The 17,173-nt window shown below is 39.3% G+C and overlaps 1 protein-coding gene across 8 annotated transcripts in view; it reads right to left on the bottom strand.

The window, feature by feature from the left end:
* The window catches only part of SUGCT (succinyl-CoA:glutarate-CoA transferase), a 483,091-nt gene that overhangs the window by 53,779 nt on the left and 412,139 nt on the right, over positions 1-17,173 (bottom strand). For 5 of the 8 annotated variants that reach the window (XR_006279193.1, XM_043508703.1, XM_038389972.2 and 2 more), the window contains one exon: positions 14,043-14,106. The exons of 1 other annotated variant lie outside the window; for it this stretch is intronic. Coding sequence is in view for 5 of the 7 variants with exons in the window: in XM_043508703.1 (XP_043364638.1) it covers positions 14,043-14,106 (64 nt within the window). In the remaining 2 variants the exon portion in view is untranslated. Of the gene's footprint in view, positions 1-7,298; positions 10,972-14,042; positions 14,107-17,173 lie in introns of those variants that run through there. 2 more of the 8 variants (XR_006279194.1, XM_043508704.1) reach the window with 1 other exon arrangement.

Consider the following 17,173-nt stretch of genomic DNA (forward strand, 5'->3'; position numbering starts at 1 on the left):
ATTTTTTCAATCTTCCTTCACAGGCCATGTTTTCTAGACCTTTCATCATTTTTGTTGCTCTTCTCTGGACTTTCTCCAGTTTGTCCACATCTTTCCTGAAATGTGGTGCCCAGTACTGGACACAATACTCCAGCCGAGGTCTAATCAGCACTGTGTAGTGCGGAAGAATTACTTCTTGTGTCTTGCAATGTTTGCTTTTTTTTGCAACAGTGCTACACTCTTGACTCATATTTAGCTTGTGATCCCCAGATCCCTTTCTGCAGTACTCGTTCCCAAGATATCCCTCAAATTGTGCCAGCTTCTCGGAACTCTGAAATTAGCTGTTTGCCAGCTCTCAGGCTCAGAATTCTTTGAAGGTGAAGGGTTCCGATGAAAGTTTCAGGGAATCAGCACTAGATTCTCATGCTGTGATAAGGGACTCCCTAAGCATTACTTACAATTTCTGTATTTGTTTTCCCTACCCTCCTTCTCAATATTCCAGAAAGTACTTAAAAAGTAATGAAGTTCAGGACAGAATGGTGTCTCCTGATTCTACACTACTGTCCATCCAGGGTAGAGCTTCATTCAATCTGCCAGTTCTTGATACATTTCCCTGTAGTCTGTAGAGACTGGAATCAATGACTGAAATGCAAGGGGAGGAGAGAGGCAACTCAAAAGTCAAAGATTCTCTGATGATCGCATGCTTGCTGTCAGGAAATCCTAGCAAAAAGCAGGATTTGAGGAGCAGACCATTAAACTCCTGCTCTCAGATTTGAAATAAAACAACTAATAAATCCTACAACAGGGTTTATAGGGACATTGATTTGTGGGCATAATCAAAGCCAGGAAATAAAATTCCCTTTCAGGAATTAAACCACTAATCCTTGATTAGCTAGCTAGGAAAGTAGCAGAGGTAAACATACTACCATCATTAAAATCCATGTCTCATCCTTAGCTTCTGTATTCCCTGGAGTGGCTGGAAACAGAGAAATTGGAATACTAGCCAGAGCTGCCTCCCTTGTCAAAATTACTGAGCCCAAATATGACTCCTGTTGGGAAATTAGAGCCAGATTTTAAAAGACACGCATTTAAAGAAAAATGCACAGAATTGTGCACTGCTTTTATTCACATAAATACCTTGACTTTATGTGAAAAATAGGAATTGGTGCATGTACATGGCTAATGACTTGCTCTGTCATTAAGGAAAAGTCCAATAGAATTTAATAGAAAAGGTTTTTTAAAAATCTATTCTAAGTGATTTAAGAATTATATCCCTGTCATATAAGTCTATGAGACAGTTCAAAAAAACACTGGGTAAAATTTTCAGATGTGCACAAGTGATTTATGAGTCAGTCTCATTTTCAAAAGAAATTTAGGCAATTACGAGTCTCAGTCCCTCTGAAAGACAATGGGACTGAGGCTCTTAAGTGACCAGGGGAACAGGCCAACTGGGCACTTTTGAAAATTTAGTCTCTAAAACCCATACATTTGTACAGTACTTTCTTTTAATCCTATTAAATTACTATAGAATCTTACAGATTTAATTCCTATTAATTTCAGTCAGACTTTTTCAAAAGGCTTTGCTCACACAACAGAAATATCCGCTTAGTGTGCACAGTTGTGGTCTTTATGCACAAATTAGGTTTGTTAATTGCAAATGGGTATTTGCACACATCCATCTTTGAAACTCTGTCACTTAATGTTTTTTTAAATCAGAAAGCCTCTACTGACAACTATTCTTGCCTTTATAGTTTCTTACATCATGTTTCTGAAAACAGCTGTTACCCTGCAGGAGATATTAAAATCTCATTCTGTTTTACAGACTCCTTAGTCAGATTTAGTCTTTACATTAGTTCAAATACAGCGAAGTATTGAAGTAAGCCCTATTTATAGGGGAAACCAGCCACAAACTTTAGGTGAAAAAGACATAGGCCCTAAACTGTTTCAATTTTAAGGGATAAGTGGACGCCAACTTGTGAAATGTAATGGGTCTTCATTCCTCTCGAACGACCTGAATTATCTGCTTAAAATCAAGGGTAAATTGTTTTTACCATTTTTCTGCTTAGTCTTGTTTTAAATATATTAAAAAACACTATTCCATAGTCTAACAGATCTCTCTATTAAGAGAAACATTTTTTCTCATACAGGCTCTGATCCAATGCCCAATAACTTTCAACCAACTTTGGATCAGACTGTTACATTTTTGTCTTGATTTTATCCCTTTGCACATTGTTATACTTCCTTTTACAAAGCTAAATAATTCCTCATCGTTTGCTGGTATTTAGATACTTTGAATATTCGTAGACAGTGGTGCTGGTGCCCAGCATGACTGGTAGGGCTGCAAGCTGCCCTATACCTCCGCTCCCATACTCCCCTCCAATGCCCTACCTTCCTCTACAAGATGGTCATGTATTCAGAGTGGAAAAACTGGGATACTGTTCAAGGTATTACTTGGAAGCATTTCATGAGGGATAAAAGAGGTTGGTAGGGAAGTAGGAGAAGAGGCCTGCACCTTTGTCCCGTTCCCATTTCTTCCGCCTTTCAACATGAAAAACTAGAACCCTTTAACATAAAGAGTAGGATGAGAGAAAACAGTATTTATCCCTCTGTCTTCTCTTCACTGTCTCTTCTAGGCCCAACCTCTCTCCCTTTATCCTAACTTTCATACTACCATCCACCACCGCTATCTCTCACCACTTCAAATCCCTCCACACCCTTGTTCCACAACTGACTCCAACAACAACCACCTGTGCACTCCCTAAAAGCCCACAAAAAAAACCAAGAGAAATGAGAGTTAAAAGTTATACAACGCAGAGCTTCCTATTCTCAAAAAAGGAGAAGCGCTGATGACCCCAGGAATTCTGTTATGGGCCTTTCTATGTTGATCTAATGAATGTAGGAGGCACTCAGATATTACAATGGTAGGTGCTGTACAAAACTGGATGGATAGATGGATGGATGGGCGGACGGGCATAAGTACAAAACATTGGGTTTGGAGTTGATAGGTCGGTGGGTAGAATGAATGCATACAACTTGATCAAATCAAATAATCAAAATTCACTGGACCACACAAAGCAACCTAAAGCTTAGAAGCATGAGCACATGATCTATTCTTCTATTCATATTAGAAAAATACACATCTGAGGAAAAATAATCTGAAACACAAATATTTATGGGAAAGAAAACTCCAGAAAATAGTGACGTTGGCATAGACTTTGTGATGACACTGGAAAGCAAATTAAATGCGAGTTTGAAGTGCAACATGACAGCAACACAGGTCAATGTAATTTTTAACCATGCATGCAGAAGCATCTAATATCACCATGCTAGGCAACAATAGTCTTTCTTAACTCTGCTCTGATGCAACCACACCTGGGATTCAGTTTCAGGCACAACGTTAATAGAAAAAAGCTGTGGGGAGTACAAGGAAGAACAGCTAAAATGATCGGAAGTTTTGACTGACTGACTAGGAGGAAGGATTTCAAAAGTTAAGTATGTATAACTTGGATAAGCAACAAGAAGGGCATAAAGAGGTATGGACAAGTAATAGCTTCTCCACAGTTAAGGACAAAATCTGAGCTCAATTTATATACTTGATATTGCCCCCCTCTTCCCTATTCAACCAATTTCTGCTAAATCCACAAACAGGGCTGGATTAACTCTCCTGTGGGCCCGAGGCTATTAGATTTTGTGGGGCCCCTGTATACAAATCTTTTTCCTAATTTAAAACAAAATGATCACAATTATGGCATCGAGGCTATTAGCACTATACTAAATGTGCCGTTAATTAAGATAAATCCATTCTGTGGTTACATTTCTTAAAACATGTAGAATATAGTTAAGTTAATTCAAAATAGCTTACTTCTTACCTTAGAATAGCTGTTATATTAGTTTCGTGGGCGGGGGGGAATTTGGATGCAGGAGGGAGCTCTGGGTTGGTGCAGAGTGTTGGGGTGCAGGACAGAGTGTGGGGCCTGGGAGGGAGTTTAGGTGCAGGAGGGGATTCTGACCTGGCTCAGGAGGTTGGGTGCAGGAGGGGATGTGAGGTGCAGGCTCTGGCCAGGAGGTGCTTACCACAGGTGGCTCCTGGCCAGCAGCGCAGCAGGGCTCAGGTAGGCTGCCTGCCTGCATGCCATGGCCCCACGCCACTCCCGGAATAAGCCAGTGCTGGCACATCTCTGAGAGCCCCTGGAAGGAGGGGGACAATGTGTCTCCAGGAACTGCCTGTGCCTGCAAGCGCCACCCCCACAGTTCTCATTGGCCAGTTCCTGGCCCATGGGAGCTGCGGGGACCGTGCTGGGGGCAGCATGCAGAGCCACCACCCGCCCCCAAGGGCTGCAGAGATGTACTAGCAGCCGGCCACTTCTGGGAGCGGTGTGGGGCCACGGCATGCAGGCAGCCTGCCTGAGCCCTGTTGCACCACTGGACTTTTAGTGGCCCGGAGATCGCGATCGACTGGCAGAGGCTCCAGGATTGACCAGTCGATCATAATCAACGGGTTGGTAGCCACTGAATTGTATATAATTATGGATTTATTTTTGCAGGGCCCCCCCTTAGCCCGAGGCCTTGGGCTGCAGCCCCTAAAGCCCCTGCATTAATCTGGTCCTGTCCACAAATAAAGGAAGATTGTCTTCAGATATTGTATAGGTCAGGTTAGAGGATGAAGAAGAATTTTTCTATCTGTCTAAGGTAGTTATATGACCCATCATTGCAATATCTGAGTGCCTCACAATCTAATGAATTTATTCTCACAATATCTCTGTGAGGTAGGTCACTGCTATTACCCCCAGATGGGGAACTGAGGCATAGAGAAGTAAAGTGACTTGCATACGGTCACACAGAAAGTCTGTGGTGCAGCAAGAACTGGATACAGGTATGCCAAGTGCTATGCCAGTGCCCTAATCACTGGAACATCCTTCCTCACCACCTATTAAATGTGAGATGATATAAGCAAGAGGTTCTTAAATTATGACCCCTTAAAAATAGAGAGGTACCTCATAGTCCAAAATGTCTTCTTGCTTTTTTTATTCTTTTCAAGATAAATGCAGAAAGAAAAGAAATAACCTTAGTTTAGTGGACTTGTCCAGTCAAGAGTAAATACAAAAGGGGCAAAGAATAGCTATTAACATTTTAAATAATAACCTCAGAATGACAAACTGGATTCAATAGCCTTAAATTAGGGTGCCAAAAAAGCTTTCATTCAAAAAAAAGTCTCTAAAATTATTCTATCCAGAGAGAGACCTAAACATATAAACCAATCACTACAGAGGCCTGTCAATGGAAAATATTAACACCAAAATGGAAAATTAATCAAGAGAAGCTGTACTGTCAATTAAGACACACAAAAGAAATTGGTGGTTCTTCTAATGCTTTTTAGTCAGATTCCAACCTGAGAATAAAAAGTTAGAGAAAATTAAAATCAAGTTTATTTAGATTCATCTAGATGGGGTGCAAAAGAAAAGGAGTACTTGTGGCACTTTAGAGACTAACAAATTTATTTGAGCATAAGCTTTTATGAACTACAGCTCACTGCTCAAATAAATTTGTTAGTCTCTAAGGTGCCACAAGTACTCCTTTTCTTTTTTTGCGAATACAGACTAACATGGCTGCTACTCTGAAACTAGATGGTGTGAGGAACACTGTTCTGCTTTGTCGCTGATTCCAACCTCTGCTAGTCCCTCTTATGCTTCTCCTAATTGACTTCCTAACATGCTCATTTTGCTGCAAATCTTTATATTGTACCTCCCCATTATGTAATTTCTATATAGGAAAAATCTCTCTCTCCATTGATACTCTGTACTTATATAACTTTTTGAAATTAAGTGTAAAATATATATATGGAAGTGTGTATGTATTGTGACAGGGTCGGGCCAGATGGCTATGGGAGAGTAATGGAAGGCAGAGACATTTGCCCCAGGCTAAGTAGGTCCCTTTTCCCTGCGTAAGGTAACAGGGAAGGTTCCAGAACAATCAGGAACCTTCTGGAGACAATTAAGACAGGCTGATTAGAACACCTGAAGCCAATCAAGAAGCTGCTAGAATCAATTAAGGCAGGCTAATCAGGGCACCTGGGTTTTAAAAAGGAGCTCACTTCAGTTTGTGGTGTGCATGTGAGGAGCTGGGAGCAAGAGGCACTAGGAGCTGAGAGTGAGAACGCAGACTGTTGGAGAACTGAGGTGTACAAGCATTATCAGACACCAGGAGTAAGGTCCTATGGTGAGGATAAAGAAGGTGTTGGGAGGAGGCCATGGGGAAGTAGCCCAGTGAGTTGTACCTGTGGCACAGCTGTTCCAAGAGGCACTCTAGACAGCTGCATTCCACAGGGCCCTGGGCTGGAACCCGGAGTAGAGAGTGGGCCTGGGTTCCCCCCAAATCCTGCCAACTCCTGGTCAGACACAGGAGGAGTCGACCTGGACTGTGGGTTCAGAAAAACGGTCAAGCTGAGGGCTGCCGTGAAGCTCCAAGGCGAGCAAATCCGCCAATAAGTGCAAGACCCACCAAGGTAGAGCAGGAACTTTGTCACAATACACACACACACACACACACACTTTATATGAAATATAAAGATTTAATCAGTAAAATGAGCACTTTATGTAAGTTACAAACACACAAAAAGAAAAGGAGTACTTGTGGCACCTTAGAGACAAACAAATTTGTTAGTCTCTAAGGTGCCACAAGTACTCCTTTTCTTTTTGCGAATACAGACGAACATGGCTGCTACTCTGAAACCTTACAAACACACATACACCTTACACCAAAGGACTTACAAAGCTCCATCTATCTTGCTTTTCGACAAGAGTAAGAAGTGCTTTCATTCATGGGGAGAAAACATTGCATACTACAAAACTCTTTAATCCAGAGGATAAAAGCATACAAAACTCAATTGCTGAAAGTTAAAGCAAGACAAATTCAAATTAGAAATAAGGCACATTTGGGGTATGTCTACAAAGCAAAAAAAAAACAAAAAACCAACAACCAAACATGCCAGTGAGTCTCAGAGCCTGATTCAACCGGCTTGCACTATGGGGCCAAAAATACGTGTAGAAGTTCAAGCGCGGGCTGGAACCCAGGCTCTAAGGCCCTCCCCTCTCACTGGGTCTCAGAGCTCAGGCTCTAGCCCAAGTCCAAATGTCTACACACACCCCACGAGCCCAAGTCAATTGACCCAGGCTCTCAGACTAACTGCTGCAGGGTTTTGTTTTCTGCAGTGTAGATGTAGCCATATTTAACAGTGAGAGAGATTAACCACTGGGCCAAACTACCAAGGGAAGTAGTGGATTCCTCATCTCTGTATGTCTTCAAATCAAGACTGGATGCTTTATTGTAAGCTATGTTTTAGTCAAACACAAGTTATTGGGCCCAGTGCAGCGGGTAACTGGATGAAATTCTATACAGGAGGATAGACTAGATGATCGTATGGTCACTTCTGGATTTAACATCTATGAAAATATGCTCACTTTTAACAATTTAAATCCAGCCATTCACTCCACTCCTGGGATAGGGCTATGGAGGGCTCCTTTTGAAAATGGGGAAGGGCTTGTTTGTTAGGAAGACATGTGGTGGGAGCATGCAAGGGGACTTGTACAGTCATCCCAGTGTTCTAGGGATTAAGGAAAATTGTCTAAATGTTTAAAACATATTCTGACATTTAATTAAACTAAACTTTTGAATTGACAGTGGATTCCTTTTCTTATCCAATAATTATTAAAGATCATAAAGATATACTTGCAATTTATGGGCGCTGAAGTAATTTGGCTGTTTTACAATGCACCCGAGGCACACATATATATCTTTACAATCACACACCCTGTTCTGTGTGAGCACCTGGCTGTGCTTGGTCACAGAGGAAGGGGATAGGAAAATGCTTTCTGAGCTATTTGAACAGGCAGAGGTGAGGGACTATTTTGTGGAAAACAACAAAAATAGTGGGTTTTGTTCCTAAACAAAACTGAATTCCAGAGACACATATGACAGCTGCAATAAATGTTACCTCTGGTGAGAGGATAACACTTTAGACAAAATGGTTGCCTAAATAATTCTGTTTCTTTAGTTTGATTCAGATATATGACTGAGTGCAGAAAAGTGTTATTTTTGTTTATTTGTATCATTGGAAAAGTGTCTAGCGTAAAACAAAGAGAGCCAGATAGTAACTCACTGAAGATGGAGTAAAAAATAAAGAAAATCTTTTCATCCTTAGAAATAAAACCACTGACTAAATAATATGCAGAGTTACACTCATTCACAGATTTTATTTTACTCAGTATTGTACCATACAGAGTAGGTGGGAGTGCTCTCTTTTGTTTTAAGAAAATATCCTTCTGTCATTCTGACTTCAAAAGCAGAAAGAAACGTGCTATAAAATAACTGCTTTGACTGCCACATATGTATATAATCTAGAGAGAAACTTAAATAAAAACTCTAAGCTCTGCAAAGAGCAACTTCCAGCTGAGACAAGCTTAACACAAGGGCAGACTCACTATTGGCTCAGCTGACAGAACTGCTGTCTACGGAACACAAAATTCCTAGTTCCAGTCCATGCCATAGTGATGCGTAGGATGCATGCACAGCCAATCTGGATTCAGGGAAAGGTGTGATGGCCCCATAGAATGAAAGTCACAGCAATGGGTCAGAGTAGAGTGACCAGATAGCAAGTGTAAAAAATCGGGACATGCAGTGGGAGGTAATAGGTGCCTATATAAGAAAAAGCCCCCAAAATCGGGACTGTCCCTATAAAAATCAGGACATGTACTCACCCTAGGTAAGAGGCAGCTTACTTCTTCTTCCGTCGTAAGTGGGGAAGCATTGATTAAGGTGCAAAGGCCATTCTACCATTGGGGGTGTGTGGGGGTGTGTGTGTAATCACTTTATAAAATGTTAAGAAAATATGCTGGAGGAGTAAGAAGGTTTGCTATTTATTCCTCACTTTAAAAGGAATGCCATCACATTCCAAATTAAAATATCACACATTTTTCTTTTAAAAAAAAAAAGTCCTTTACTTTTCTGAATAATCCCCAAACTCAGAACATATTCCTTACCTTCCCCACTACCTCATTTCTGGTTTTGCAATCAGTACCAATCTACTGTTTATATATATTTTTAAGATTTTTTTAAAGTATTTTGAGGATAGCCAAGTGAGATGACATACATCATTTCTGCGGAGTTCCTGCAATGGTACTGAATTCCTCAAAATTGAAATCAGCTCTGCAAATGTAAAACACATAAACAGTCAGTGCTGATGACTAAAAAAGGTGAATGAGGTAACGGTAATGCTGGTGAATTTATGTCTCCAACGTGCCATAAATAGTGAAGTGAAATTAAAATTTTTCAATCAACATTAGCTAAGCACACGCACACACACAAAAGCACACCAAGAATGTGTGATGAAAAGCAGACAGGATCAGAAGTTCAGGCAGGGGCTCTTGTAGAGAATTGCTGGGATGTTTTATTTTGTTGTTGTTCCTGTAGCGCGAGATCTCCTAGCTGCAGGAAACAATGTATTGTAGCACAGATTTCTTTAATTTCCTGCAAAATCCCTCAATGCAGGACAACACTTTTCAATGAACAGTCTCTGCCATGTATCTAGTCCTACTGAACCTTCCCCCCTTTCCCGACGCTAAAAGATTGAAAAGAAGACGGCATAGTTAACAACAGTCTGAGGTTTCTGGCAAGTTGATTCAATACAAGGAAATACCATCGCAGTTTTCTTCCTTTATAATCAGCCTGCCTTGTTTTCCTGGGCAAAATAAATACATTAAAAAAGCACCTGACACTTCAGTATCACCCTCCTTCTGAAGATAGCGAAGTGTTTTTCAAATGTTAATAAATTAAGACTCAAAACAACAACCTGTTGCAGGCCAGCGTTTACCAGAAATTCTCTACTGTAGCCCCATTTAGTTTGACTACAGCATTCACTTCATCATACATATCCTTCTGGCATGCTTCTCCGTTGCAAACTCCACCCAACTAATTCTCTTGGTACACAATTGCACACCTTCTCCAGATCCACAAAGACCACATCCAATTGCCAACTCTTTTCTGTGAATGTCTCCATGAGAATTTGTAGCACAAACATGGCAACAATTGTGATCCTTCCTGGCATGAATCCATACTGACCTCTCCAAATTTCAACCATGCCACTTAGGCCCTATAACAAGGATGTTCAAGGCAAATAAAAACCACCTTAAAATAAATCTTGTTGGGAAAGTAGGGCTCATCAGCCTTGGCAGGCAGCTCATCTAGGAGACCGAAAACTCTAATTTTAAACCAGTGGTGTCAGGCTTGGACAGCTGACCTGCCAAGCTCATCCAACAGATATGCTCATGAGTGTTTCTACCTTAAAAGGTTAATAAAGGGGACTGTATACATTTCTGTCTGTCCGGTTTAGGTTTTTGTTGTTGTTTTTTTAACTATTTAAAAAAATAGTGATAAAAGGCAAGTTTTTACAGGCCAACACTTGGATAATGTAGATGTTGGGAAAGTTGTTATTTGGGCTTTCAAAGTCATATACGAAATATACCATAATTGGACAGATTTGGACAATAGTTCATGCTATAAAAACAAATAGGTGTTGGTGTATATTATATCCCATGTAGCCATTAAAAATACATTGTCCAGTGGCCCACACAAAGCAAGAGAAAATGCTGCTTTGGTAGCAAATGAATTGATGTTCTTCACCAGAAGAGTTTAGGATTAAATCAGATTCCAAGGCTTCCTCAACTTTGTTCACTAGTTTAATTTGGCTGCCCCAGTACCATCCAGTGAGATTTGGGTTTTCCCTTATAGCTAACCTCTCTTTTCCATTATTTTTCTATCCTCAAAGAGTCTGTAGTGCTCTCCATTCAGAATGATCATTCATTTTCTTAAACATATTTAATTCCTCTTCCAGATCTCTGTGTATCCATCCATCTCCCTAGATTCGTATATGGCATCTACGGCTGTGGTATCTGAGTGCTGAATGAAGATGTTAATTAAGACCAGGTAAAAACAATCAACCTGCAAAGAACCACACATATTTTTATACATCTTTTTAAAAATTCTCTTACAGCCTTCTGCACAACCATCTTTCCAGTGAGAACAAATGAGCTTCCTTCTTCTATATCTAAGATATATATCTAAATCAATACAAGAAGATCTTAACAATACTTTTACTAATAGCAGTAGCATGTATGTACAAAGACGTCCTTAAATAAATAGTAATATTACCACCTGAAGTAGAAAATACCAAACTATTAAGTTATATCTTGACTAAAAGCAACACAAGTGAATACAAATATATTTCTACCAATTTACCTCCTCCACCACGAAAACCCATCAACACCTGATGTGTTGTTCTAAGTCTTAAATACCTAAAGAGCATGGGAAAACATACAGAACTAATGCCTGCCATCTCTCACTGGCATACAGCATATCTCAACTGTGGACTACAACAAGAAGGAAACATTCAGAATCCTGACTTTAAATGGAAGAAAAACCAAATGTAGTAGCCCTATAAGCAATATTCAAAAGATAATTAAAATCAAGAGATGGGCCTACATCAGGGGTTCGGACCCCTCAGGGGATCACGAGATTATTATATGGGGGGTTGCAAGCTGTCAGCCTTCACCCCAAACGTTGCTTTGCCTCCAGCATTTATAATGGTGTTAAACATATTAAAAAGTGTTTTCAATGTATAAGGGGAGGGGGGGTTGCATTCTGAGGCTTGGTATGTGAAAGGGGTCACCAGTACAAAAGTCTGAGAACCCCTGGCCTACATCAAAAAATTCAAAGGTGAAATCTTGGCTTCACTGAATTCAATGGCAAAATTCCTAATAACTTAATGGAGCCAAGATTTTGCCTCAAATGAAGACCCAGATCTGTATTTGAACTCACCCACAGTGTGGGAGGGTTTGGATAAGGGTGTTGGTTCAACCCAATATAATAGAAAGACAGAGGGCAGCCACAAAATTCAATGATAAAAATCTTCCAGCATGAGTACTCACTCATTCCTAATAAGGGTATTGCTGCATTCGGAACTTTGCTTAGCATCACAAAAGACTATCAGTCAAGAACTTCAAGGTGTGATGTCTGCTTCACCCATTTCATTTACTAAAATTTGTCTAGATGTGGATCAGAGATAACAGTCACTCCAGTTTGGTCTAGGGCTGATAGCCTCCCCCCAATACTATTATGGATATATGTTTTTGCAATGTAAGACTCATTCTCCAGCATCTATATTGAAAACTGTCTGAAGCAGCTTCAAATAGAAACCAGTCATACAGTGGAGGTGGTCTCTATCTAACAGTTGAATATAATTGCACTGGAAACTTCTCAGAAACACTTTTTAATGGATATTGAGGATGGAGTTGCCTACTGGAGGTTGCTCTAGTGCAGTGTTCATTCTAAGCCAAAGATATATCTCTGACCTGAGTAATTGGAGGATGCTCCTAAGGTCTACCACCAACAGTAATCAAGCTCTTAATGTCATTTCCAAGTTATGGGTAGAGCCATACAATGTCATTATGTTTACGCTCATTCCCCTGCTCCATACCAAGATAGGAAGTAATTCTTCTTTTCCTGCTCAACTGTCCAATGATCATTTCAGCCATCTGCTTTAATACAAAAAGCCCTTCATAGAAGCCCATCTAAATGGCAAACCATTAGAGAATAGGATGATTTATTTTAGTTTCATTGCACTGTCAAGAGTTTTTAGCTTTAATAAAGTCAAAAAAACCCTAAGAATTTGGGAAGTGCTGTAGCTTACCTATGTGAAAACTTTCTTTCCTGACAGTGCATTCTATCTCTGCTGACAGACATTAGAACATTCCTTTCATCTCCTTTCCCTTCTTGCAGTTTAACTTTGCCCCTGAAGGAGTATTTTCTTTCCCAAAGATAGATTATGTACTGTGTGCAACATGAAAATTTACACACTTTTCCTGTTGCCATCTGCAACGCTTTTCTACCTGTTTTTTTTTTAATTGAAACCAAAAACCTTGCTTGCCTTTTCATTTTAGACAGACAAAAGGAATATAACTTTTTTCTTGAAGAGTAAAATATTAAGAGGTACATTTTCATAAATGCTCATTTGAATTGTGGAAACATAGAGTATTTTCTCCCAAATTTCTCAACCTGGTGAGGCCCAAATGTAGGACACAATGTGTGACAAAGACCAAAAATGAAGCATACAAAAAAATTATTAATGCAGGAAAATATAAAATGATATGGGGTTCATTCCTCTCAAAAAACTCTTTTCGGTAATCCTGTGTGACTCCAGGATGTGCAACTTAAGAAAAACTTTATGGGTCAAATTATTCCTACAGCTATGTGTGTGCAACTGAGCTGAAACTGATGGGAATTGGATGCATGTATCAGAGGCTGGTATTTGGCAATCTTTACATAAAAAGGTGACATTATAAAAATAAAGCTGAAAGATGCTCTTCATGGAGGGGGGGAAGGGAAATTTGTGAGAAAGGAAGGTGTAGGGAAGCAGCAAGATTTGAGTATTCATCATTGACCTAACTGCTCCTATTGAAATCAATAAGAGTTTACCATTTACCTCAATGGAGGAAGACTTAGGCCAACTATGATAGCTTGTCCAGTCACCATTAGAAAAAACATAAAGGCCTGTTTCCATTTCCTATAGACCTCAGAAACTCCTTGGTAAAGAAGTTAAGAACAGCTAACCAGACTTTTTCATTGCAGAGCCTGCTGTCAAGCAAAAGACTGTGCTTCAGGATGAGTGGCCCCTTTTTTGTTTTGTTTTTACAATAAAAAGGCCTAAAAGCAGAGTTTATGCAATACTCAGAGTAAACCTAAATCAAAAATATATTCATATAGGTGCTTTAACGATCATATTTCTAACAGTGGGGGTTTGCAAACACTATCAAATTCATGTTCATATTTTAGGAGAAGCGAACTACAAAATACATGAACTCATGTATACGTACCCATTTCCCTGCTACTAGAACAAACATGAGCACAGGTGTCAACTGTCAGTCAAACATCCATTCACAAGACTGAAATGCCAGGACACATCACTTCATTTTTTTTAAAAGTTCTATTTAGAAAGAAAAATTAAATATTCCAACCTGGGACAGCTATCTTCCCTACTGTTGGATGATCCATTTCCATTATAAGTCTATTGTGCCGCACCTAAAAAAGGACATATATAAACCACAAATACAATTAATTAGTAGACTCAAGAGGAAAATAGGCAACATCAATACTGTCACAAAAAGACATTATGAAAAATATTCATTCACTAAAATTTTCAATTACCTGCAGGCTAACATTGTCAAAATGAAGTACCTTAATGTTAGACACCTAAAACTTACTTATATATCTAAATAAATGCTTGAATAAGGTTTTGTTTGTCTAATGTTAAGTACCTTAGTTTGCAAATGTTGACCTTATTTTTTTTTCAGTTTAATCCCCAAGTTGTAATATTGGGAATCACTAGAAGGCTTTACTGCAAATATTCTTACTGAATGCATAGGCATTTAGATCTTGGCTCCTGGTGTGCAGAGTTAAGTCTGAGTAGATGAGCTCCCCCCATCTTTAGCTTTAAACCCTTCGGACAGCGATTGGTTCTTTTCTGTGTTTGTATAGCACCCATCACAATGGGGCCCTAAGCCTTTGGGTACTATCAAAATATAATTATTTACTACTACTAATAAATAATAATAGGCAGGGAGTGGACAAACTTTTGGCTCCACCCTGCCACTCACCCCTTCAAATATGCCAGACAGCAGGGCTAAATCTGCACCAAAGAGTAGTAACCTGACATGATGAGCCATGGATTTGATAGGTGGCTCTGCATAGTCACAGATTCATTGGCATTCCCCTCAAACCACCCTCCATGCAGCTATGGATGAAACCCCTAGTAAGCACGTTTTTAGCCAATATAGACATTGAATGGTTTCACACGCCCTTGATTACTTTCTTCAGTTTTAAAGCAATTAATTTCAAAGAAGATATATAAATGTTCCAAAGGAGAGTAGTAAATAGCACCACATTTTTAACCATTTACCTTACATAAAGATATTAAAGACCTATGGGTAACATATATTCTCCTGTTTTTTCTGCCATTATTCAATAGCTCTTGAACTTGCTAGGGAACAAACTATGCAATATTCTGCTATTATCCTTTAAGAGGGCCAAATGGGTAATTGCACGTTTTTTGGTCTCTGTGTGTGTTTTATATGGCGTACATGACACATACTCTGCCAAGGGAATATCTTCAGTGGACCTGTCATAAATCATAAACAGAATTTTAATTTCTTGACTTTAATCAAGAAACAAATATCTAATTACCATTAACATAAAACGCTGATGGTTTTTCCAATTCCAAATCCCAGGTAGATGTGTATTTTTCCTCTGGCTACCCATTTATATTTTTTCCATTGTTCTAACACTGGTATGTTAATGACATAATCAGAATTTTTAGAACCATTTATTTTGTTAAAGAAAGTCTAAATATAGATAATCTCCTGCCAGCCAATTTTTAAATTTCTGATGTATTGACCAGTTTGGATTATCTGTTTGGGTGTGGACAAAGTTATGAGTCTCTAATTTTAATAGAGGGGATGACTAGGAAAATCTCATTGCTAAACAATTAGTGTCAAAAAGTTAGGCCATCTATTTCTCATTTTCTGAAGTTACTCTGTTTAGCTGGCAGTTGGAAGTGCAAAGCATATTTGATGGAAGACATCAGGGAAGGAAAGGCTGTTAGCTACCCAATAATATTCTTGAAAATTCAGCCTCTTTTCTTCTTACTCTTAATAAGGAAGATTTTCTTGATCCATGTTGATTTTGTTAATTCTTTTAAGTCCAAATGCAGCAAAGCAGATAAGTACATGTTGAACTCAAAGCCAGGAGAACATGCATGTACTTAAAGTTGAACATGTGCTTGGCTTTATTGAACTGAGGCCTAAATGAAATGTTTAGAAAGAACATTAGCAATCATAAAATAGCTATAAAACTCTATAAGAACTAGTCAGGGCTAAAGGATTTTTCTCCACTTCATTGTCTCTAATTTCTTTTTTGGTTAACACAGACTGCTGCTTATAACACTTGGCAAATTCTTCTCTTTGTGGAATCATATGCCATATACCCCTTTTTGCGCTTACGTTAAGTAATAAAAGCTTTTTTTTCTTTGGTATCTCTTCTCATCATCAATCTATCTAATTTGTTCTCACTCACACAGAAGGTTTGTTTGAGATGTAGTCATGTGTCCCCCTCATTTTCGTAGTTGATAGGGCGTTGATTTTATTATTATTATTATTTGTGTTCTTGTCTCATCTAGGCATCCCAGTCATGTCTGGGGGCTCCATTGGACTAGGTGCTGTGCAAACACAGAAAAAAAAGACAGTTCCTGACCCAAAGAGTTTATAATTTAAGTATAAGAAAAAAGACAACAGATGGATAGATAGACTGACTTAGAGAAGAGTACAAGGAAACAATGAGATAATAACAGTGAGAGTAATTAATCACTGGAGCAATGTATCAAGGGGCGTGGTGGGTTCTTCATCACTGACAATTTTCAAATCAAGATTGGATGTTTTTGTAAAATAGATAGCCTAGGAATTACTTTAGGGGAGTTCTATTGCCTGTGTAATACCAGAGATCAGACTAGATGATCACAAAGGTCCCTTCTGGCCTTGGAATCTATGAATATCGGTCAGTGTGACAGGCAGTGATTTCAGCACACCAGCAACCTAACCATTGTCAAGTTTTTTGTAAGCTTCATGGCAAAGGAGAGTTTTAAGGAGGGAGCTCTTCCCAAGTGTCGGAGTGGCAACGTGGGAGAAAGCATGAAGTTGTTCATTTGAAAATGTAACAAGTGCATGATGGAGGCTGACATATAGGCCGATCAGAGGCAGGAGTCAACATCTCAGTACTGAATGACAGATGATAGTTAGGGTGAGGATAGGCCATGAAGGGCCTTACAAGTGAAGAAAAGTAGTTCACTTTTCATGTATGATACAGAAGAAGGAACCAGGGGAGGAATGCAAAAAGAGGGGTGACATGGTCAAAGTGATGGTTTAGGGAAATGATCTTTGCAGCAGCATTCTGAATGGATATCAGTAGAGCAAGGTTGTATTTGTAAAGACCAGAGAAAAAGATGTTTCAGAAATCAATATGCAAGATGATTATAGCCTGGATGAAAGTTTTAGATGTGTGGTTGGATAGGCAAGGCCATATCTTATGCAGAAAGAAT

This window comes from Dermochelys coriacea, chromosome 2 (genome assembly GCF_009764565.3).
Source record: "Dermochelys coriacea isolate rDerCor1 chromosome 2, rDerCor1.pri.v4, whole genome shotgun sequence".
Classification (NCBI taxonomy): Eukaryota; Metazoa; Chordata; order Testudines; family Dermochelyidae; genus Dermochelys; species Dermochelys coriacea.